The sequence below is a fragment of the Drosophila ficusphila genome, unplaced genomic scaffold, assembly GCF_018152265.1.
Source record: "Drosophila ficusphila isolate 14025-0441.05 unplaced genomic scaffold, ASM1815226v1 contig_607, whole genome shotgun sequence".
In the NCBI taxonomy this organism is placed as follows: Eukaryota; Metazoa; Arthropoda; class Insecta; order Diptera; family Drosophilidae; genus Drosophila; species Drosophila ficusphila.
The window spans coordinates 1,178,679-1,201,723 of record NW_025064537.1 but is presented as its reverse complement, the minus strand read 5'-3'; the positions used below and the strand labels follow the sequence as shown (position 1 = coordinate 1,201,723).

The following is a 23,045-nucleotide window of genomic DNA, read 5'->3' as shown; positions in this document are numbered from 1 at the left end:
AGGTAGAACAATTTGCGCGTATTTTACTGCGGCTTATGTGCACATAATGAGCCCAGTTAATTAGGTTAAATGCTTAGAAGTTTAGTGTAGGACATTTTGGTGTAGATACTCGTAGAAGAAAGTTTTTTGGGGAAAACTTTATTGCACTTAAACTTCCGTATTTTCTGACCATTTCTCTTGACCAAGATGTTATTGACCAATCAATTTGCTTAACAAAGCATTCCTCAAGTTAAAATTCTTCCAAAAGCTTTTAATTTATTTTGGCTCCTTTGTCTTTTCTAATTTAAAGTCAAAAAAGCTCGCTTAAAAGCAACAACAAATTAAAGAATAAAAAGAAAAGCCAATAACGTAATTTTCCTCTCAAACGATAAAAGGGTCTAAGGAAAATGGCGATATAATGGTCGGGCACCATGAATTTTTGTTTAACCTAAAATGTATTTTTAATGCGTTTGTCAGCGGCAGACTTGAATAGACAACGAAAAATGATTTGGGTAGCCGCAAAATATAAATATGCACTGAAAAAAATGTGAAGTGAAAATCGATAAAAGAAACCAAAAGATTTTAAATACAAGAATTCATTTTAACGCTGATGATATTATCAAATCATTAAATAATTTTTATGCTGATGATATTAACAAAACAATTAAAAATCATTTAAATAATGTTGATATTTTTCTGAATTGATTAATTGCATTTTTAATGATTGCAATATTTTCAAAATCTTTTTATGATGTTCTTAAACTTTTTAGTTTCTCAAATTACACAATTTTCTTGACCGTGCATACTTAACTTTGCTCCTCATTATAAACCTGTTCCATTGATAATAACAATGGCCAATTCCCTTACCATTTACAGACGGCCATTGAACAATCGCTGGTGACGATACACGACATTGCCACCGAGAACTTGGGGACATTGTGCATCTCGACCCTATATCGACCCCTACAAGTGCCCATCAACTCGGAACGATATGAGAGCTCCAGACAGAAAGCCGATTTGGCCGCCTCGATACTCCAGGAAGTTGGCATCATTCGCCACGGCGGTGAGTTTGAGCAGAAAATAATTCCACCTACATATAATATAACACTCCGCTTCCAGCGAATATACTCGTACATATATATTTTTTATCCCATCATCGATTATTGATTTTGTTTTTGTTTGCGTGTGGGCGATGTTTGGTCTGTTATCGCAGCAGAATGACATTTTCCTGCTGGGGAAATTCATATGGCAAAGTCAATACGCGTGTCTCACATGCGGATCCGATTAAAGTGTGTGTGTGTCGGCTTGTGTGTGTGTGTGCGCGGGCTTAACTGTAACGATATGGTTCAGTTCCACGACTTTTTATTGAATGGCGGTCATTTAAAGTTATTTTTGGGGGCATTCCTCAGTCGAGCGGTGTTCGGGATTTCCGTAATTCATAAATGGGTTGGGGCCATTATACGATATTGAATTTTATTAAATGTTTAAGGGGTAAGTGAAAAGCATATTGGGTCTTCAAAGGCTTAAATATTTTAATTTGGATTTTCTATTATAAAATTCCAGACACAAGAAGTTATTTCTTTATTAAAATCAATTCATTATAATATGTTTAAACTAAATAAAGCTTTTATTTAAATGCACTTAGAAGCAATTTAACTTTTTTGTGGCTTATCTTTTAATGAAATTCCCCCGAATTTAAGGAATTTATATTGCAAAAAACAGTTTGGTGCTCTTCAGTTCAAACACAATTCCTTATATCCCTTAAGTGGAAATCTGATTCCCTTCTGTTGTGCAAAGATTTCATTTTGCCCTGAAACCTTGTAAAATGCTGTGTATATTTGTACTTATTGCCATACATGTCCTTGCTTAATTTCACAAAATCTGCTCCTTTTGGATCCCTTGTTCCCCACCGCCCTCCATTTGCTCTCGTTGGCGATGTTCCCGTAAAAGGTTCGTGGGTAAATCACAGTTGAAAACAAGAACGAATGCGACGGATGACACAACGCACAATGTGAACTTTAAATTAAATCTACAGCAACAACGTTAACATTGGGACTAACAACGGCAAAGGACGTTGCATGTGAATTGAGTGGGTGGCTTGGGAGGTGGGTGGTAGGTGGTAGGTTGCTGGTTTGGTGGGTGGTGTTGTAGGTTGTCAGGAGAAGGAAAAAAGGACCATGCGTCGGCATTGCTTGATGCGCCACAAGTGCGTCGTTCGTTGTCAACCCCAATGTTGTCGCGCGGCTGTCAGGACAAGACTTTCGTCCTGATCCCAGTTGCCAGTCGCCCAACAGCAGCCTTGACAATGCTCCATCAAGTGATGAACTGAAAGAAATATACACACCAACTTAAATCTCAAACGATAGTAAAGCAATATTAACTTATGTCTTTTAAGTTAACAAATAACGATTTAATAAAAAAACGTTTTGTAATTTAAATAATTATACATACAATTTAAAGCTTTACAAGAATTTAATTTAACCTAAATTATAAATAAGTAAGTTTAAAAAACCTTATATTCGTTTTAGTACATTAACATGTAATAAACTCAATTAAATAAAAAATATTTTAAGGCTGTTTAAACAGTTTTTCTAATCATCAAAAGCATTCAAACGTCCCACAGTTGACTAGTTTCATTTAAAAACATTTTGAAAATGAAATTTTAAGCTTTAAGCTGGCTTCCAGTAAAGGATATTTTTACCACATTTTTTATCAGCTTGAACAGAATTAAACCACATGACATCACATAATTCTGAAAGTGTAGAAATCATCCAATGAAAGGATATCAGTGTGTCATGCATGATGAAGGACGATTCGAGGCGCAGAACGCACAATGAACTCATCGCAGAGGTTTTGCCAGCCCGAGATGGCTTCGGATGGGAATCGGGATAATATAAGGAGCTGGAAGTGCTGGAGCGCACGGGCTGGCATTATGGCCATGATTTTCACGGCGCCTTGGAACAGGCCACCTTTCGGAGGGCACACAGCTAGCTATCTCTAGGTTTTCTGTTCGTGCTCAAAAAGGTGGGACGTGTCAGCGAAAATCGCATAAAACGGGGGCAAATTGGTGCCCTTTGTTGGTGGTGCTGCCTGTATTATTGTTCCATCGTCCTGTTGAGCGCAGGAGCAACAGGACGGCAGCCATTTGTATACAATTTCGGCACTTGCCTCTATCTTACCGTTGGCCGCCCGTGTTGACTCCTGAAATTTTGATGCGCCGCATAAATTATTCGTACAAAGTGCCCTCGCAAATCGAATAAATTTAAACCAATTTAAAAGGGGCAACAGCGGCAGCCACTCAAAAGGATATCCCGGTTCTGAAAAGAGTCGACCTCTAAAGAGTGAGAGGTGAAAAAGGATAGGAAAATCTTTTGCCAGCTCTTTAAACTTAAATTGAAAGGATACGTGTGAAAACCATGAGTATGTACTTTTCGTTTAAAGATAGATAAAAATATTGGGTTGCATTACCTATCTATTTTTTATCAATTCTTTGAACATTCTTTTAATGAACAAACACAACAGATTAAACGAAATTCGATCTTTATTCAAATGTAACAAAATAGAGTACACAATCAATTGAATCTCTTGAACCCCTTAATTATTAAATGCGCCACTTGTTGTTCTCGAAACAAAAACCTAAGGGAATCGCCCGTTTTGGGGGAAACCGAATCTGGGGTAAATTTAATTATTCCTGAAACACCTGACATCTGCAAAAAATCCTACATGAGGCAGCAAAAACACGTCAGACTGTAGTTTGAATAATTGCCAATTTTACACTCTCGGGAACCTTTGTTTCGCCCAGCAGTCAAGAAAAAAGGCACACACAAATTGTTACAATTGTTGTTACACTTTTGCTGCAACACCTTCGCTGCGAGTAAAACAAAAACATGCCCAGAAGGCGATAAATTATCCAACTATCCGAAAAAAAACGGAAAAGAGATTGATGACGGAATACGAATACGGACGAGTGCGGAACAAAATGGCAGAGCGGATGATGAATGTCCCGTGACCCATAAGCACATCATTCCCGTTATTCGGCCTGTCGCAGTGTGTTACCTCCTCCTCACGTGGAAGGCGGCTGACAGCCATTCCGAAATGTTGTTTACCATAAGCGTTCTGTCTCGGCCACGTTCCTCCGAATAGTGCTAATGGAAAGGATAGAAAATGTGCACATATGGCTACAGTGAAAAAAATAGGAAATATAAGTTAATAGATAACTTTTAAAGTCTTATCTGCAAACAATTTCCACAGCTGATAGATGTAAAAAAGAGATTTAAATCTAATACATCGATTTAATAACGTGATTGTTCTACCTAGATTTAGCTTGGGTATTGTTCAAAAAACTTTTTAAGGAATATATTACGTGAATCATAAACACTTACTTTTATTAAAAGACATAATAAAACTATAAAGGTCGATTTTATTAACACCTTTAATCCACCCTCTGAACTTAAATAGAGTATAAAAGTTAAGATCTGATAGAAACCTTTGACTAATTTGTTTGTATTCGCAAAACACTTGATATTAACCCGCTTTTGTTCTATCCTATATAATTACATAAATATATGTATACACTTTACGTCAATGCACACATAATTTCCGAGCTCCTGAGAGTAAAGCAAACGCTGATAGTACAATAATTTATTTTATCGGATGGATATGGTACACTGGTACACGTACATTGCCATTTAGACCACGTATACTGGCGTATTGCAGATTCTTTGTTTCAATTTCACTCCCTTGCCACCGAATCAAAAAAGTTTACCAACTACAAAAATCCACGTACACGGTTTATGTTGCTTTCTCCCGGTTGAAAAAGGAAGAAAACTTTCCAGGATGTTGCGCGTACCTTCTACAGTAGCAAAAACAAAAACAAACAGAAAAAGGAAAGCAAGCAAACCCTATACATACTAAAACATAAAAATAAAGAAAGTACGGAAGTTGCGGTAATCGAATTTAAATAAGTTTACTTTGTAAACAATTCTCGTTTCGCTTTCGCTACTTCTCCCTCCCTTTTTTTCTTCACTTAAAATCAAACATCAGTGTTTTCGTTTTAGCTTTTTTCGGGATAACCCATTATTATTTATCGCAGCTTTTGAAGTGGGTTATAATTTATAAATAATATTGTGGTTTTTGGAAAGCAATGAAATATAATTTTGGCATACTACCCAAAAAAGAGTGTCGGCAACAATGAAGTTAAAATTGTGTTTGTGAATTACATATAAACTTTTTTTAGTTCAAATAATGTTTTTCAATTTATAATGTACATACAAAAACGGGCTTAGCTTATGATTTTTAACAAATTTAACAGTGATTAAATGTTATTTATTTTTTCTATGATTTTAAAGGTTGTAGTAGAAATTAGAATGCAAAATTACAGTAACTTCTATAAATAAAAATATATTTTGTTGCTCATCGCTATCAGTTTAGCTTGCTTAGGAGTTTCAATTCTAAAAACTTGTCAGCACTAAACGCAAATAGCGGGCGAGTGTTGCAAAATATTAGCTTTTGACAGTCACTCGCATACTGGCAAGCGATAGAGCGAGAGGGAAGGGCTGAGAAAGAGAAGGCCTCTGATGTCCTGCCGCGCATATTAATCATTGTTGTTGGGTTGACACTTTCGCCAAGGACGAAGGCACAACTGCAATAACAGCTGCGGCTTTTAATGACTGTTTCAAGGTCGCAATAACAATAACAGATGTTTCAAGTTAAGCGCTTAAAGTTTCTGGAATTTCAGCCCATTGCGTTAACAATGCGAAAGCACTCGTTACGCGATTAACACATTTAATTGCACATGAATAATTAATGTGCATGTTCATTCCACCCACCCAAAAAGAAATGTCCACGTTTCAGAGTTTATATAAATAAAACCTTTGTTTAAATTAAGAAATCAAGGGCAGTTGTTCGTTTAAGTTAAGGAAATATCCCAGAAAAAATTCTTTATCTGACAAATATTTTTATTTTTCCGGAAACAAACCTTTAGTTGACTTTAACTAGCCTTATAACTGCTTCGAAAGTAACATACAAAATATTTTTAAAAGTATTTGTTAATACTACATTTTAGAGCAGTTTTTAATACCCAAAAAAAATTGTTCTTTAATACTTGATTTTTTAATACCTCTCCAAACAGAGTCCGATTTAAATTAAGTTGAAATTGCAAAAATATTTATGTAAATCGCTGAGAATGCAATCAAACGAAACACTTCGGTGGCCGGGAAATCAACAATGAAAATGCATTTCCCAGGGGGCAATCGAAATGAAATGATGGCAGGCCGAAAATGAGAGCCGCAGCCTTTTCACCATAAATAATTAAAGTCGGGCAATTTGTGCGCCGTAATCAGTAATTACGACCAGTGAAGTGACACGACCAATTCGTTTTCGTGCGATGTGCAAGTACGACTTTTAATTACTTTGTGCGTACTTTCATTTAATTTCCGCCACCAATTATTGAAATAACATTTTTGGCATGTAACCCAGAAAGGTAATATATTGCCAACCAGTCTGAATGTTTCTCTCTTCCTTTTTCAGGACTGTCGGATGCTCTTGCCAAGGGCCTGCTCACCGATGACTTTATAACCGGAGCCCGAATCCTGGCTCTCAATCTGACGAACGGAGCGGTGCAGTCGTACGTTTGGTGGGTCAAGGCGGGGCAGGCGGAGACGCAGCGCTACGACGAGGACGGCCTGCAAATTGGCAAAAAACCCGCAGGCAGCTATCCCTGGTGGGTACCGAGAAACCAAAGCCAGCCAGTGCTGGCTGAATTTCAGATTAGAGCCGCTAATTGCTATGTTTTGCAAAAAATTGTACTTTAAGTAGTTGTATTTAATGCCAAGCCAAGCAATATGTTTCAAGAATTATAAGGAGTTGGACAAATTAAATAGTTTTTAATAGATGAAAACATATTTATATTTATAAACTTATTTAAACTTACTACTAAATAATTTAGTCTTTTTGAATAACTTATATATAACTACATATATAGAAATTATTATTCACTTAATAAATAGCCTATAGTCAGAGAAAACTTGTTATGTTCTTAACTTCGATGATGGTTGAAATATGGAATTAAAAGTCGCTTTAAAATTTTAAGATATTAAAATTCACCTGTTTATTATCTTACTTCTAGAATTTATTAAAGCTTAAATCTTCAATTCAACTTTTTAAATTATTCTAAAATTTGTTTACTTTAAAAAATTTAATTAATATCAATAAACAATTGTATGTAATTTAAGTAACACTGTATATGAACATTTTAACTCATTGGTCCATTAAACCGAAATTAAGTCAGAGTATGTAATTATCAATTAACTCTTAAAAATAGTTTGTAAAGTGACAACACTTCAAGGACACTTCCCTCAGCACCCGCATTAATTTGGAATCTCCTCCACAGGTTCGACGATGAGACCTCCTCGCCCACGCTGCGTTCCCCGAAATTCGCTCCCAGTCCGCCGAACAACTACTACAAGGGCTGGTGGACCTTCCCCTACTTCTCGTGCTCCCTCAGCCGGTGGCTGGTGTCCTACAGCATCGCCATCCCTCCAACTGGTCGCCATGGCTTAAGGGGCTTCATCAGCATCGACATCGACGTGTCCACTCTGCGGGTTAACCAGTGCGAGGCGGAGCCCTACCAGTTCGGCAGTCGCCGCCAGAAAATGCAGCAGCTGCAGCAGCAACACCGCCTCACTTCCCGGAGATCCCCGTTCCTCGGCGGAAGGACACCCGTCTTGGACGAGAGCACCATCAACGACCTGCAGGCCTTCCACAGCTCCCACAAGTGTCATCGCACCTCCATGGTGGTGAGTGACTTGGGGTTGTCTTCAGTTTTTAAATGATATTTGGTTTTCTTTTCTTTGGTGCAATATATTTAAAATTTATTGAATCAATTAACTTAATTTTATTTTTATTTTAATAACACTGCACAAGTAAGTGTATATCATTTTTGAAGAGGCATATTTTTAAAAGCAAATGTATTATTTCTTGCATTCTTTGGTTTTTTGCTAGTGTTTTTGTAAAGCAGTAATGCCTTATGAGCCAAAGTTAATTCGTGTCACTTTAACCTGTAATATATAGGTACTTTATTTAATGGTTAAACTTTAAGAGTAACCTGAATAAGTATTTCATAAAAAAATGTGCAGAATTGCAGTTTATAGTAAAATATATATATTTAATCTATTAGTCGATCATTTTGTATTTTTATATGCAATATAAAATATGTAACATATTTCAATTAATTTTATCTGTTTGTTTTCTCCTTGGCAGTGCGACTACCGCCAGCCGAGTTCGGAGGCGCCGACAATAACGGGCGGAAAGGTGCTGACCACGCCCAGTGGAATCAGCTGGGCGAGGGGCTCGTACCAGTGCCTCTGCCGCGGGGGATTCTACTCGCTGCGCCACCCGGACGGATTCAACGGCACCATCATGGAGATCGCCTGGCAGGAGCAGCAGGAGAACATCAGCAACTACTACACGGACGTCTTCAAGTGTTTGCCCTGTGCCCCCCGGCTGCGACTCGTGCACGGGTCCAGAGCCGTGCTTGGCCAACTACCACTGGCCATTCAGGTGGGTGTCCGTGATTATTGACCAGCAGTTGTAGTATATTGTGGTATATAGTATAGTACTATCTTTGTTACCCGGCTAACATCTAGTACCAGTGGTCAAGAGGGTAAATGGCACTGCTCAGTAAGCAAACAAACATAAAAGATGAAATGCACCAGTAACCAACTGCAGTTTATTTTATTTACTGGGTGATAAGTATTTGGTTGTTTATTTTAAGTTCATTTATATTGATTGTCATAACTAAAAAATAAAGCACTTTTTATTTAACAATTCATTTAAGAGTCAATTTACTATAGGGGCTTGTACTTGTTCTTTAACCGATAACAATTTAAGCAATATATATATGGTTTGTTATTAAAACAGGAAGCATGAGAATAAACGGCGAAGGAAATCGTTGCCTACCACCATTTAATTGTTTACTTCGTAAATATTTAATGAAGCTTAAATTACTCTTAAATGTAGGCTATATTTTTGGTAACAGAATAGTGGACAACCAGTATTTACATGCTAGTAAAAAATAATTGACGTGCAATGAACTTTTTCCCATTTTCTGTATTTTTTTTAGTTTTAGTAAAGGAGAACCTCCTTAATAAATATTTGTTAATTTTTTCAGAATATCCCTGTTGACCATATCCATTGGCTGTGCCTGCGGCACCTTCGTCCTGGCGGGATATCTCTTCCGGCATCGCCGCGTGAAGGTCTTCAAGGTGGCCAGTCCCATCTTCCTGATGATCACGCTCATTGGTTGCGCCATCATGTATTTGGAGGTGAGTACACGGGTCATTTGTCCCGACGCTCTTAACCCATTAAGTCGGCCGAAAGCGGAGGGGGGGCCAAAAAACACACAAAGGCCATTTGAAAACATTGCTGCTAATGCGACAAAAGGACCAACGTGGTCGGCACGCGCTCATTCATAATTAACCCACATGTGAACCCGTTTTGGTTCTTGTCCCGCTCCCGTTTTTACTGCTAAGGGGATCTGCGAACAAACCACAACATAAAAGTGCCACTTATGGGTTTTTAAATGCGGCTTTTAAGCCCTTACTTGTTGAAAGGGTATAGGTGGCCAAAAGGGTTTTTGAATCACGGAAATGCTATACATAATACATTTATTTTAGATTTTACCTGGGCTTGTTACATTTTCAAACAGGTGGTAGTAAAGCTTATCGTACCATCAATTAAAAAAAAAAAAACAAATTGTTAAATAAAGTATTCATTGTTTTGATTGTAATATCAGGAATTTTTTATGTATAATATTTACTATAACATTTAGTTGGAATCAACCAAATAAAAACCCAAATGTGCATTTGAAATAGCTAAAGCAATTTTAAATTTATTCTATTAATGTGCCCCCATAATGCACTTAAATAGCTACAAGCTACAAGCTGAAAGCATTTTCATTAAAAAAGTACACGAGTCTACCTCAAAAAGGGCAAACAACGTTCACCTGTAGAAAACACTTAGCCTCCTGTTCCTTTTTTTCTCTGGTTGGCAATTATGTTGTCAGCATTAGGGAACCGACAATGCTAAGCCACCCAGTGGACACATAAAACCACCGCCAGCCACTAAACAAACACACAATGGCAACACAAGAACTTACAAACAATACAACAAATGGGTTAGCAGGTTGGAATGTAAGAGGCAACTTAAAGAGAAAGTGGATAAAAGTGTTACAGATTTTCTAATCAAAATACACAACATAAAATTCAAAAATAACATAAATTGATGGGAGAGAATTATGAGCAAGAAATCATTGAAATCCAATCGAAATGGGAAAGATTCAGGTTCGGACGAGGAAGATGAAGAAGGACTGCAGGAGGCGCTGAAGGAATTGGTCAAAATTCCTGATATAGAAACTATTGAGGATAAAGATAAAAATAAAGATGAGAGGGAAGTAAAAAAACAAAGAAAAAGTTCTCTAAAGGTTCCGAAAAATCAAGTAGAACAAGGATCACAAACGGTCGACAATCGTGAGAAGGCAAATCCATTGAAACCTTATTTAAGTAAAATAGATAGCGATGACAGCTGGACTACTATTTTCATAAGAAGGTTTAGCTGGAATAAAAACCCAAAAAGTGAAAGCACCCCACCAGAAGTTAAGCCGAATATAGACAAGGAAAAACAAAATGCTGTAGAAATTATATCAAAGCAAGTGAAAGAAAATATAAAGGATATTAAAGGCGACGGACTGCATAAAATAAAATCTTCCCCCGAAAGTTCAAGCGAAAGATTAATACGAACGGAACATTATGGTTATTCTATACCAAGAACTTGGGAAACAAAAAACAATACTCATGATTTAAGCGATGAAGAATCAGAGGAAGATACGCCGGAGTTTATTGAGAAATTAAGAAAAATTGAAGAAGCATCAAAGCCTAAAACTTGGAAGAGGCCGCAACCAACTATCATTAAAAACAAACTCTATTCTTCTTCACATAAAAGTAGAGAAAATCAATTGGAAGTGAAGTCAAATAAAGATAATGAGGAACAACATAGGTACATAAATATATTAAACGCTCCATTTCAGCGGAACCTAAAATATCCTGCAGTTGATGAAACTAACAATCCACTAACTTTAAATAAAGTTTCTGAAGATAAAGATACTCAATCAATTGACCCTGAGAAAGAAACTCCAGAAGGAGTACCGATTGAAAGTGCGGCACCACAAAATGTGGCACAAAAATCACATAAACTTCAGGGTAAAAAATCTAAAGAAAAGTTCAAGGAAAAAAAGGCAGATACTACCGATTCGCAACGAACTTTGACAATCACGGGGCACTCGCATATTACAACAAAATGGGATAATCATTGTCATTTTAGGGAAAACCAACACGGAGTGGATAAGAAAGCCCGACGGATTTTGATTATCGCCTGCGTTCTGTGTTTTGTGTTTCTGATCGTCGAGGTTGTTGGAGGAGTTGTTTCCAATAGTTTAGCCATTGCCACGGATGCTGCCCATTTGCTCACGGATCTGGCCTCGTTTCTCATTTCCCTGTTTGCACTTTACCTGGCTGGAAGACCCTCCTCGGAGCGATTGAGCTTTGGCTGGTACCGGGCAGAGGTCATCGGCGCCATGATATCCGTCTTCTTTATTTGGGTTATCACAGGTGAATGGTAAATATTCGGCGTCTAAAACAAGACACTCCTAACAACATACTTAATTTATACATACTTATCAAATACTAAGACTTTATAAGTTGAGTGAAATTTAAGAAGCTTTTCTTCATGCGATGCCGACTATTTCTGAAAGATTCAAGTGATCTTTCTATTTTTTGACAGGACAAAATATTTATAAAAGTAAAGAAATAAGATTAATTCATAGTTGGTCGCACAATTATGCTCACAGGTTTTGTACATTTTGTAAAGAGTTTAATTAAAATCGGTAACGGTATGCTAAATAGTTATATCTTAACGGAGAAACTAGTTCTCAATTGCAACAATTTGTTATCGAATCTTCATTAGCCTGAAGACAATATTTTTATTTCTTAAAATAAACCACCTATTCCTTATCACAGGCATCCTTGTTTATTTGGCGATTATGCGTTGGGTTAATCAAGAATTCGATCTGGAGGCCAAGATAATGCTGATCACCTCGGCACTGGCCATTTTATTTAACATAGTGATGGCCGTGCAGCTGAATCACGGGCACTCGCACTTTACACCAGGGAAAGTCAAGCCAACCAAAGTCTTAGGATCCCAGCAGGGAAGCAAGATTGGTTTGGAGTCCCAAAAACCCAGCCTCATAGGAAGATCGATATCCACCCAGTTTGCCGTGAAAGGAGAACACCAAAATATTAATGTGCGAGCGGCTTTTATCCATGTGATTGGGGATCTCCTTCAAAGCGTTGGGGTTTTTATCGCTGCGTTGATTATTTTCTTTAAGCCTGAGTGGGCTTTCATGGATTCGATTTGCACGTTCCTCTTCTCGGTGCTCGTCCTTGCGGTCACATTTAAGATCCTGAAGGACGTGTTAATGGTTCTAATGGAGGCAACCCCGGATTTCATGGACTACGAGGAGGTGAAGCAAACATTTCTTTCGATCCCAGGAGTTGAGCACGTTCACAACCTGAGGATCTGGGCCCTGTCCATCAATAAGATCGCCTTGTCCGCTCATTTGGCCATTTCCAAGGAGGCCGATCCTCAGCTGATCCTCGAGGAGGCCACTATCCTGATCCACAAAAGGTACAGATTTTTCGAGACCACCATCCAGATTGAGGAGTATTCTCCTGAAATGGAGAACTGCGAACAGTGTGCGTGGCCTACGGAGAAAAAGGATGCGCGAAGGACTTTGGATTTGGAAGAGGTCGTGGCCAATGGTCACCGCAAAAATGAGGAGATGGAGCCAACAAACAAGGAAAACTGATGTCTTTTGTTAAGCTTAACGCCATTATGTTTACTTGTATATAGATAAATATACCACATCTTTGTAAAAAATAAATATTTAAAATTTCCAAAAAAAAGTGTTGATAATTTATGTGATGTAATTTTTTTTTATAGTAAGCGACTAGAAATTTAAGTCGTTTAAACCATAAATTGAGGAAAAAAAAAATTCAATTAAGTGGCAATTTATACCAAAATAATACAAGAAATCTTGTAAATCATCTTAAAGATTACAAATAATAATATTTTAAATGATAATAACCCATATTCCTCGTTTTAGATGGTGGCCATATTTCCCTATTTGGATACAACTTGGTGTATTGCAACAAAATGGACCCGGCATATGGGTTTTTGCATCACCTACACTTCGCTGCTTATGAAAACTTGGAGGTATATATCACAAATCAAATAAATCAATTTTCAACTACTAACTCTTACATAACTTTCAGAGTTTCTTTGACTTATCGTGTCAAGTCAGCCCACAAAATAAAACTAAATGATCAGCAACTTTTGCAGTGGATGGTGCCCATTTTATTGGTTATGCTGATCTACTTGGGAACCTGGACCATTTCGGCCACGCCTACTGCTGAAGTGGTAATTAAAAACCATACTGATTACTGGTTAAACCAATTTGATTATTATTTGAAAATATGTTGCATTTATACAACAATCTAAGCAAATTTTCTGATCACTCCAAAATATAGTACACTTCCCATTTAACAACCTTTGCATGTTAATATATTTTCTCAATTTAAAAATACTTTTCCAGATCTTGGATCAGAGCAGTTTGAAGTTCAAGCAGTGCTCGTACAATTGGTGGGATCACAGCTTGGCCATCGGAGAAGTATTCTTCCTGGCTTGGGGCATCCGGGTGTGCTACAATGTGCGGAATGCGGAGAGTTTGTACAACGAGGCACGGCTCATCTCGTACGCCATTTACAACATAGCGCTCGTCAATATCGCAATGGTCGCGTTCCAGTGAGTGCACCCAAAAAAATATTGTTTTATAATTATTACACACAAAAAATTAAGGATAAAAAAATTTTCAAAATCAATGAAATATAATATTATAGATCTTTATCTTATAAATGCATTCTGCCAAATATTTGTTTTCATTTTTTAGTACAGAAACGAGTAAAAAATTGCAAAACATTTTACAACAAAATGCTTGTAAATATTATATACATGTATAGCTTTTTTGGTTCAGATAAAATTTATATCGTTTAATCATTTACTCATAATAAAACGCTGTATAAAAAGTTAAAGGCATGTTACACAATAAACTTAGAATGCTTTATATTCTTCATTATTTTTTCTGCACAAAAAGATTACCAATTTAGCAAGAAAAGCGAGCGTAAATCGATTAAAAATTCGCTTTGTGCACTTCTGCCGAAAAGGACAATCCGGCCACCTGATGAAGTTCTTCCGACACCGAATTGAATTATATCAGTTGACACATGTTGGGGCACGCGTCGCGTCCATTAGGGGAAATGTAAAGCCGCCAGTCTTACGCGGCCCGCTTTTAATTAAATTCCATTGCTTTGTGCGCGCTCGTGTTCGCGTTGTAATCCTTTTTGTTGTCCTGTGAGGACTCGCATCCCGCCCGCCTTGTATACGGGCCTCCAACTGGCTGTCCCCCTTTGTTTGCATAGACATTCCCGGGCATTCTCTTCGGTTTCAAGTTGTCTGCTGGTTTGCTGCGTTTCGCAACGGAAATCCCTTTGAAGAAGTCCTTATAATTAATGCAATTTGTTGGGGAACTTGCTCTGCCACGCACCTAAAGCAATCACAATTCGGATAGGTTTGAATTTTAGATAGACCTAATCGCTTAGCGCCAAAAGGTGCCAAAACATGTTCTTATGAAATGTTAAATAAATTTTACAAATGTATTCATGCTTGGGGGGGGACGGTGGCCCAGCAGGTAGAGCGCTGGCCTCCAGTTCGAAAGGCCCGGGTTCAAGTCGAGCCCCAGGCTCCCCGAGAAAAAGAAACGGTCTCTTTTTCCAAATCTCCACCACTTCTATGCTCTATCGCTCACTTAACATTAGTAACAAATTTCGGCTCCCCGGACCCGCACACCCCCTCGTCCACGTTACTATGGACCCAACAATAAAACTTTCGTCACTCCTAGATGGCGCCAGGTGGCATCCCCACCGCTAGGATAAGTCGCTACTGGCTTATCACCGGTACGATCGAAAATCAATGATAACGAATCCTCTACAAGAAATTGTAGAGGCTCTAAGCTCCCGATTGGAGTAACAGAATGTAAATTTTTTTTTTATTCATGCTTGAACCTTTTTGAACTGATTTTATCAACAATGTTTTTGAATCATATTAATCTAACTAGTAGAAAACTAAACTTTACTTACTACTTACTTTACTTACCAACTTTTATTTTAAAATGTTCTTACTATAACTTTAGGTCTATTATGTTTCTTTATTTGTTTTCGAGTTTTGTTTTTTCTTTACTCTACTTATATTGGAATGATTCTGTACAGCATTTTGCAAACTAATTTAAAGAATTTAAAGAATTTAAGGAAGTATTTTGGAGTATAACGTATTTTTTTTAAATTTTTTATCCCAACAGCGTGATGCTCTTTCCGAATGCTGGACCGGATTACAAATACATGTTGGGATTTGTGCGAACGCAACTTTCGACGACCACCACAATTGCTCTCGTTTTCGGGCCAAAAATACTGCGAGTTTTCAAGGGTCAGGGAGACAAGTGGGATCAGAAGGCCAAGGTGAGGAGCATTACAGCTTCCTTTTCTCTAAATGGAGTGGGTCTCGTCCCAGAAGAGTCGCCAGATTTGTATCAGGAGAATGAGGAACTTAAGGTAAGTTATTGAATTAAAAACTCAATTGAAAAGGATTTAAACAATATTCTTTGACAGGAACAAGTCCAAAAGCTGGCCCACCAAATCGAGTTCATGAAGACTGTACACATGCAGATGAACAACAGGCATCTGAAGCCAAAGCCGGGCGGATATTTTACCATAACGTCAACCTCGTTCCAAGCGCCCTACAGCAAAAACACGGTTTCCTCGGCGCAGACGCAAACTGGAAAAGATGAGTCCAGGTAAGCAATAGGGAGATATATTTAAGATTTTTTTTTAACAGGGCTTTCAAAATCGCTAAAGGTTTTTCGAACATTTAATCATGAATATCCTTTTCCATGTTTGCTTTACTTTTTTAGAATTGTTGAACCAACCAAAAAACTACAATTTAAAGTCAAATTTACAATTTACAAATTTCTTGGCTGAACACACTTTTTCAACATTGTTAAACCTTTTGCAGGAGATGATAATTTTTAAAGATTTTTTAGTTTAAAAAAAATGGTTAAGAAGCATACAATAAATGTTTTAGATATATTTTGTTTAGGAATATTTCTAGAGTTATTAAACGTTGTCCAAAACTGTTTAGCTGAATCCAAAAAAAAAAAAAATTTTCAAAGGAAATGTCCTGTTAAAGACATTTTAAATTTCACGGAACTACGAGTATAGAGAATATATATTTTTTGAAGTGTCTGGAATCATGGTTAATTATTTTTACAATCCATCTGTAATCTCTTGCTTTTAAAATCTTAATTGCAAGCTTCGGATCTAAATATTTTACTTATCTACAAATCGTTTTTGTTTTCCAGTAGCACGCCAACGAAATTAAAGTCGCCCAAGGGCAAAGTCTGACGAGGTCAACGAAGTGTTAAAGATTGCTCAATAGAAGTGGATGGAGGAAAGGGCGTCGCCACCAATCCTGTGGAGGACGCCATTGAGTTTAATTTCTACGAAGCAGAACCGGAGAAGATTTTTACCCCGAAGGAGGAGCAGGATCAGCCAGGATCAGAGGAGGCGGAATTGATTGCCCAGTTCCGCCGTCTCTTTGCGCCCATTTTGGATGACAGCTTGAATCTGTACTACCAACTCAACGACCTGGATGAAACGGAGCACGTGAGGATCCATCAGACGGTGGCGCACATGAGTGAGCTGACCAGCAGTGGAGAGGAGACGACGCAGGTGACCCAGGTGAACAGCCCGTCGCCGCCGGCGGAGGTGGAGCTAATGCTGCCCTTCTCCAGCGGGAGCTCCACTTCCAGCAGTTCCCTCTACGCGATCCACACTCCATCGCCGGCTCATCCCAGTGGTCTGATCCTCGTGCCCGGGAATCTGGAGTCACCAGTGCTCTCCTGCAGCGATGGTATCACGATCACCGAGCAGGTGCAGCTCCACAATCCCCCGCATCATCTGCAGATCCTCGAGGACGACAACAACACGTCCTGTTCGCTGTCATCGAATTTGACGGATAGCAAAACCCTGGATGGTCGAACCCCAATTGTGGTGTGATTTCGAGCCCGATCTGCTTAACTTGTGATTTTGTTTACACAGTCTAAGGAGCAACAACAAACAGTTAGCGAATTATGAACCGCTTAATGTTTAAAATAGTCTTAATAATGTTTGTGTGTATGTGTCTGTCAACGTTGTTTAAATATTAAATGCGTTTATGCGGAAGAAATGTCATTCAATCTTAGCTTGGCTTAAATACTTTTTAAACTCTTCTAATTGAACGAATACAAAGTTATTAGCAACATCCCACCAATGATTTAAAAAATATTGATTGATTATATTGGAAAGAGTTCGTACACAAAAATTTGTAAGCTATTTGTTCTTATATTTTTAAGCTTTCCATCATATTGTTCTTGTATTTTCCTACCGCATAAACGCAGTCTTCATGAGTATGTTTTGTTTTTGGCTTTTTAACCATACACCCAGCCATTCCATCATCCATGATCTCCATCGTTTTTGAAACCGGAAAGGATCAAAATTGAGCAGATTTTTCTCACTTCGTTCGGATCGAAAAAGGAAGTTGTATAGTGAACTGTAGACAGCCAGGATGGTCCGATGGGACTCATAGAGTCCATCGAAGCCCCTAGGGACTTGGCATTAACAAATCTCATTTTTCTTTCATGCACCTAGCGAAATAAATTGTATTTTCCTTGTTCTCTCTGCACTCCTTCATAGGACATTTATTCTTTTCTTTGTAGTTGAATTAACATGATTTCCATCATCATATGATCTATACTAACTTACATTTAAGCTTAGCAAAGAGTCGATTTTAGTGTACAAGATGATACATATACATAATGATATAACATGGGTATATTGCAATTTTAGCGAAATATTTTAAGCTGAGAAGTGTTAACAGACGCGCAATTCTTCTTCATACAGTTGGGAAATACGTATAATGGAAAGTATTCAGAAATTTAAACAGAAAAACCTAATAAAAAAAATAAATGGAATAAAAAATACAAAACATTTATAAGTAAGTTAATGTTAAATTAAAATATTGTAAAGGAAACAACATGGCAAGATCAAAACATCAATAATAAATGTTATAAAAATTAAATAGTGTTTTCATTGGTTGTCTCTTTAAATAAAAGAAAATGGGTAAAATGTATTCTACAATCCCTTTTAAAACTTTTTGATTTGATTTCATTTGAGTATGAAGTTTTTGTCAATAATTTTATTTTCAATCTTTTTTTCCTTACAACTTCAAGCACCAACTGTCGTTTCTCGCACCCTTTAAAAATTCTTTTTAAGTTTATACGAGTTTTCAAAATTTTCCATAATGCGGGAGGAGGATCTTCTTGACGAGGAATTCGAAAGCCTCCGTCGCATTGCATTGGCCATTTGTCAGACCCTCGGAAGACCAAAGGATCGGGAATTATGCAGGAGCACCCTCGATACGGTGGCAAATTTCAATCGGGATCCATCCATCAAGACCAAGGAGAACGTGCACAAGTTCATGGTCTTCTATCTGAAAGTGCTTAGGTGGACACAAAAGAATCAACCCCTTGAATTATATCGAAAATGGGTATGTCTGGTGCATCAATCCAATAATTATAATTCAACTTCAATCATTTTTTAGTATGGTCAAGACCTGGGTAATTCGATGTCCCCTAAAACTGGCGGCAATTCTAATGAGGAATTGCGAGTTTGGTTGGAGGAGGGAAAGTCTTTTTATGCTTTAAAAACCTTTGAGGACGGATCCACAACCATTTTCAGCGCAGTGGCAAAGGATCCGAAAGCTGGTTGGTCAGAAAATGGTCTGAAAACTTTGATGGAAATGCAAAGCGGTTGCGCTTTGGGCACAGATAATAAATAAATGGTTTTATTTACTTTGTATGTTTGTGTGTATATTTCGATTGCGGATGGATTATTCGAGATTCGATGTGTACAAGATTCTGGTTTAAGGATATGTGGGTTCGACAATATTTGATACAATATAAAAGCGAAAAGTAATCCTACACAATTTAGGTTTAACAACTTTTGATACATCTTTTTTTGTCGTGTTAGCGTCTACAGCTGTCCTTCATGTCGCAAATTTTACTGCAAAAAGGAAATTTATACTATGAGCAAATTTGTATATGTACTCTAGTTTGTGTACATAGTTCATTCGAAGGATAGATAATTCTTTTAAGAAAACTAACATATTTAAACCTTGACTTAATGATTGAAGGAAAAAATTACTTTTCGCTTTTACAATATTTTAACTTTATGCTGTCAGCCGTCACTATCTAGCTTAACATTTACACTTGTGTATAACTTTTTGACTTAACTTAAGGCACAGAAAAGTGGACGGAATGTGATTCTTCTTCAGTATCAAAAGTCATTCTCAGCTTAGAAACTAATAGAAAGGGAGAGGTGAAAAGGCACTTTTTGTCTTTTTTGGTGGGGGAGATTCAGTATAGTTTCTCCATTAACTTCTCACGATCCTTGAGGCAGCGCCAATAAGCAGGAATCCCAGTAGTAGCTGCACGGATCCGTGGACTTGCTTGAGGCTGGAGCCATTACAGCTGTCGTTGGAGCAGTAGCACTCCTCCCAGTAGACGCCATTCTCGTAGACGCCCCAGTTGCAGGCGCCAGTCACTCCGGTGTCGGAAACGGAGGCACAGCGCCGAATAACTTGACGCCACCGACCGTCCCCTGCGAAAATAAACAAGTGGATATTAATTATATTGACTGTAAATAGAGCAAGTGAATTAGATTAAAAAATGGATTCAGACTGGCTGTAATTTCTTTTTCACTCTTTATAAAACCCAATAAGCTTTCGGTCATATCAATGGTTTTATGACCACTAACCTTCTTTTCTAAATAATAGGAATAACTTATCGCAGAAATTATGCATATTTACTTCGTTCAAATCATTATCTTGGTTTTTTAAAAGGTTATCTAACTTCTTAACGAAGGCTTTAATTGTAAATTTAAGCATACAATTTTGAGGGTAACGCACCTGCTACATAAAAGTCTTCAATAATGGTTCAAAAATTGAACACTTATTCGATTGAAATATGCCTGTGGCTTAAAGCACAGCTAGATATCCGACTAGAAATCCCCATTAACAATTTAGTACCCCCCACTTACAAATGAATCCTCGAGGACCCTGCTGAACGACCTTTATGCAGAAGGATCCTGGCATGTGGCTCTCGTCGCTGTTGCATTCGATGGCGATGTGTTCCGTTCGGTTAAACCTCTTATAGGCACCGCAACTGTCGTGTCCTTTGCGATCCTGGTCCGAGGAGCACTGGTAGCACCTGATGGCCCAGCTGCCTGCAATTGTTGATTCATTAATTTAGTTTACTCAAAAACACTTGTGAAGCCACACCCAAAAGCCGAGATTAAAAGGTGGCTTATTGGTATTTTAACAGCCATGGCGTAATTACCCACCGCAAATGGCCAGAGTGAGCAGCAGAAAGGCGCAGCGGGTCAGGGCGTTCATTTTAACTTAAAACTGATTTGTGCGCTTCGGTTAACTTAAATAAAATGACAGTAAACCTAAAAAAATAACAAATTGGAATGAACGCGAGACTCAGTGTGACCGTGTGCGGGATATCCAAAAACCCCTGCATCGGAAATTATTAAAGGGGTGACAACCCTTTTGGAATGTTTTTCAAATTATTTGAAATTCAAAAAACTATTGTTCATTTTTCGTTCCTATAGTACGCGCTAAATTAAAAATCGAACATCAGCGAAACTGTCAAAGTAAAAATAAGGATCAGAAAACAATGCATATGGATAAATGTATTTCAATTCAGTGTTCATATTACTAGTTCAAAATTAAACATGTTAAATTTAAAGGAGTCAAAAATTTAAAAAAATTAATTTAGTCAATATTTTAAAAAGATGTTATTTAACTTGAGCAATTTATGTCACTTACTTTACTCTACATGGCTTACGTTTCTCATACGTAGTGGTGTGTACTAATAACATGGTTTCGAACCGGGTATTTAGGGTGTTTATTTCAGTATGTTTTTTAGAAATGCAACGGCTTGTTTAAACGCGGCAGCCACGGTCACACTGCTATTTACACGCCCAAAATTTATTCAATTGCAACGAAACTTAACAGAAAAACACAAATTAAGCAATGAAAACACTGGAGAAATGTGCCCTTGCCGTTGTGGTGCTCTGCTGTCTGCTGCAAGTGGGTGAGTTTTTGAGCGGAAGTGAACTGCGCCTGCGCAACCGATGCTAACTGAAGACACCCTTAAAACCTGCATATTTTCAGGCCAGGCGATCAAATGTTGGGATTGTCGCAGCGATAACGATCCGAAATGCGGGGATCCCTTCGACAACAGCACCCTGGCCATTACGGACTGCCAGCAGGCACCGGAATTGGAGCACTTGAAGGGCGTGCGACCGACGATGTGCCGGAAGATCCGGCAAAAGGTTCACGGGGAGTGGCGCTACTTTAGGAGCTGCGCCTACATGGGCGAACCCGGAATCGAGGGCGACGAACGCTTCTGCCTGATGCGAACTGGCAGCTACAACATCTTCATGGAGTTCTGCACGTGCAACAGCAAGGACGGCTGCAACTCGGCGGGCATCCATCGCCTTGGCTGGATGGGAGCCCTTTCGGGAACTCTGGTTTCCGTCCTTGTGGCCCATTTACTGCGGCAATAGTTGGAAGGATCTGTTTCCTCCAGTTATAGCTAATGCCACGCCTCCGTTGGTCGCACCTGGGCCACAAGACTGTCTAAAATCAACAAAGGGATTTTTGCTCAATCAAATTTTCAAAATATTTGCCAAAAACAGCGGTAATGAAAGCGGAATAATATTGATTTCGAAACTTAGTTATCTTTTTGCAGTTACATTTCACTAATACTCGCTTTTTTCCTTTATACATTTCAGTAATATTCGCTTAATTTGTTTTAAATTATGTAAAACTCTAAAAATGTATAATGCTATATTTGCGAGCTATAAAAGCCCTAATTTTAATTGAATAATGCAGAATCGAAAATTGTATGTCCAGTTAGCCTACAATTGCTCAAAACCGCTTAATTATAACTTCAAAAACCCTTATCTGATTTACGACAGTCTTGCGCCCTATACGCGATGTGAAATTAAGTGCCTTTCTGTAACTACTCGAACTATAACTTACACCTGGAAAGCTTATTCCGTCCAATCTCTTTTACATGACATTTCCTTTACAATAAGCTGAATCTCCGCTTGTTTATAAAAGTTACCTTAACAGAGAAAACTATTTCCCTCCAAACATTCCTAAGCCATAACATTTCTTAACTCGTAAGTTCAATTGTGTAATCTCCACTATTCTCTACTTGTATATTGTAATGTTTTTACAAAAAGACCCCTAGTTTTAGTCGCCAGAAGGCTTACAAGTTTTTATTGTAATGCAAGGACAATTAGATCATTTTTGTAATCCAAATAAACGATTTATACACCAAGTGTCTGTTTTCTTGTGTTAAGACAAATAGTTCCATGGTATTTGAATAAAAAGAAGAAAACAAAAGATGGAAGAAATTCTATGTGATGAGGAAGAATGTCAGAGTTGGTTCAGAATCTTATCAATAAATCGATAGAAGCGTTTTCCTTTTCTTAAGTGCCAGGAGTTGACCATGACATTTTCCGAATAAAGTGCATTCTAAAGTTATAACAAAATTTGAAAAAGAACAACCTATCCCTATTAAACACTAATGGCCACAAAATATTGACTGCAAAATATGTTGCCATAAACAAAATAACTATGTTTTCAATTGTTTTCAGTAATATAATCCAAGTAAATTATTTTTTAAACCTAGTATTAGTTGCAAAAAAAATTCCTGAAAATCCCGAAACGCT

The 23,045-nt window shown here is 37.8% G+C and overlaps 5 protein-coding genes across 6 annotated transcripts in view; 4 read left to right on the top strand and 1 right to left on the bottom strand.

Moving 5' to 3' along the window:
* The window catches only part of LOC108101998 (probable G-protein coupled receptor CG31760), a 33,775-nt gene extending 15,414 nt beyond the window's left edge, over nucleotides 1-18,361 (top strand). The window contains 12 exon segments of the mRNA XM_043208629.1: nucleotides 856-1,042; nucleotides 6,508-6,700; nucleotides 7,370-7,775; nucleotides 8,239-8,475; nucleotides 8,477-8,538; nucleotides 9,149-9,302; nucleotides 13,196-13,305; nucleotides 13,365-13,509; nucleotides 13,685-13,893; nucleotides 15,503-15,752; nucleotides 15,810-15,994; nucleotides 16,562-18,361. Coding sequence (XP_043064564.1) covers nucleotides 856-1,042; nucleotides 6,508-6,700; nucleotides 7,370-7,775; nucleotides 8,239-8,475; nucleotides 8,477-8,538; nucleotides 9,149-9,302; nucleotides 13,196-13,305; nucleotides 13,365-13,509; nucleotides 13,685-13,893; nucleotides 15,503-15,752; nucleotides 15,810-15,994; nucleotides 16,562-17,255 — 2,832 coding nt within the window. The 3' untranslated portion in view covers nucleotides 17,256-18,361.
* On the top strand, nucleotides 10,228-12,987 carry LOC108101999. Of its 2 annotated transcripts, none has more exons than XM_017206597.1 (2): nucleotides 10,228-11,642; nucleotides 12,051-12,987. In XM_017206597.1, exons 1-2 carry the CDS (start codon nucleotides 10,274-10,276, stop codon nucleotides 12,896-12,898), a joined length of 2,217 nt encoding a protein of 738 aa, XP_017062086.1. In that variant the 5' UTR covers nucleotides 10,228-10,273; the 3' UTR covers nucleotides 12,899-12,987. The 2 variants fall into 2 exon arrangements, with proteins under 2 accessions (XP_017062086.1, XP_017062087.1); XM_017206598.1 differs by having other exon boundaries at nucleotides 10,228-11,649; nucleotides 12,051-12,177.
* Nucleotides 18,362-18,442: 81 nt separating the features above from the next.
* On the top strand, nucleotides 18,443-19,094 carry LOC122320500. The gene is made up of 2 exons (XM_043208630.1): nucleotides 18,443-18,783; nucleotides 18,838-19,094. The coding sequence occupies exons 1-2, from the start codon at nucleotides 18,538-18,540 to the stop codon at nucleotides 19,072-19,074; spliced, it is 483 nt and encodes a 160-aa protein (XP_043064565.1). The 5' UTR covers nucleotides 18,443-18,537; the 3' UTR covers nucleotides 19,075-19,094.
* On the bottom strand, nucleotides 19,084-20,795 carry LOC108094490. Its single transcript, XM_017195079.2, has 3 exons — nucleotides 20,637-20,795; nucleotides 20,334-20,519; nucleotides 19,084-19,895 (listed from the first exon to the last, which is right to left on the bottom strand). Exons 1-3 carry the CDS (start codon nucleotides 20,686-20,688, stop codon nucleotides 19,669-19,671), a joined length of 465 nt encoding a protein of 154 aa, XP_017050568.1. The 5' UTR covers nucleotides 20,689-20,795; the 3' UTR covers nucleotides 19,084-19,668.
* A 450-nt stretch (nucleotides 20,796-21,245) lies between these two features.
* On the top strand, nucleotides 21,246-22,651 carry LOC108094520. The gene is made up of 2 exons (XM_017195122.2): nucleotides 21,246-21,394; nucleotides 21,475-22,651. The coding sequence occupies exons 1-2, from the start codon at nucleotides 21,334-21,336 to the stop codon at nucleotides 21,867-21,869; spliced, it is 456 nt and encodes a 151-aa protein (XP_017050611.1). The 5' UTR covers nucleotides 21,246-21,333; the 3' UTR covers nucleotides 21,870-22,651.
* Nucleotides 22,652-23,045: the final 394 nt, after the last annotated feature.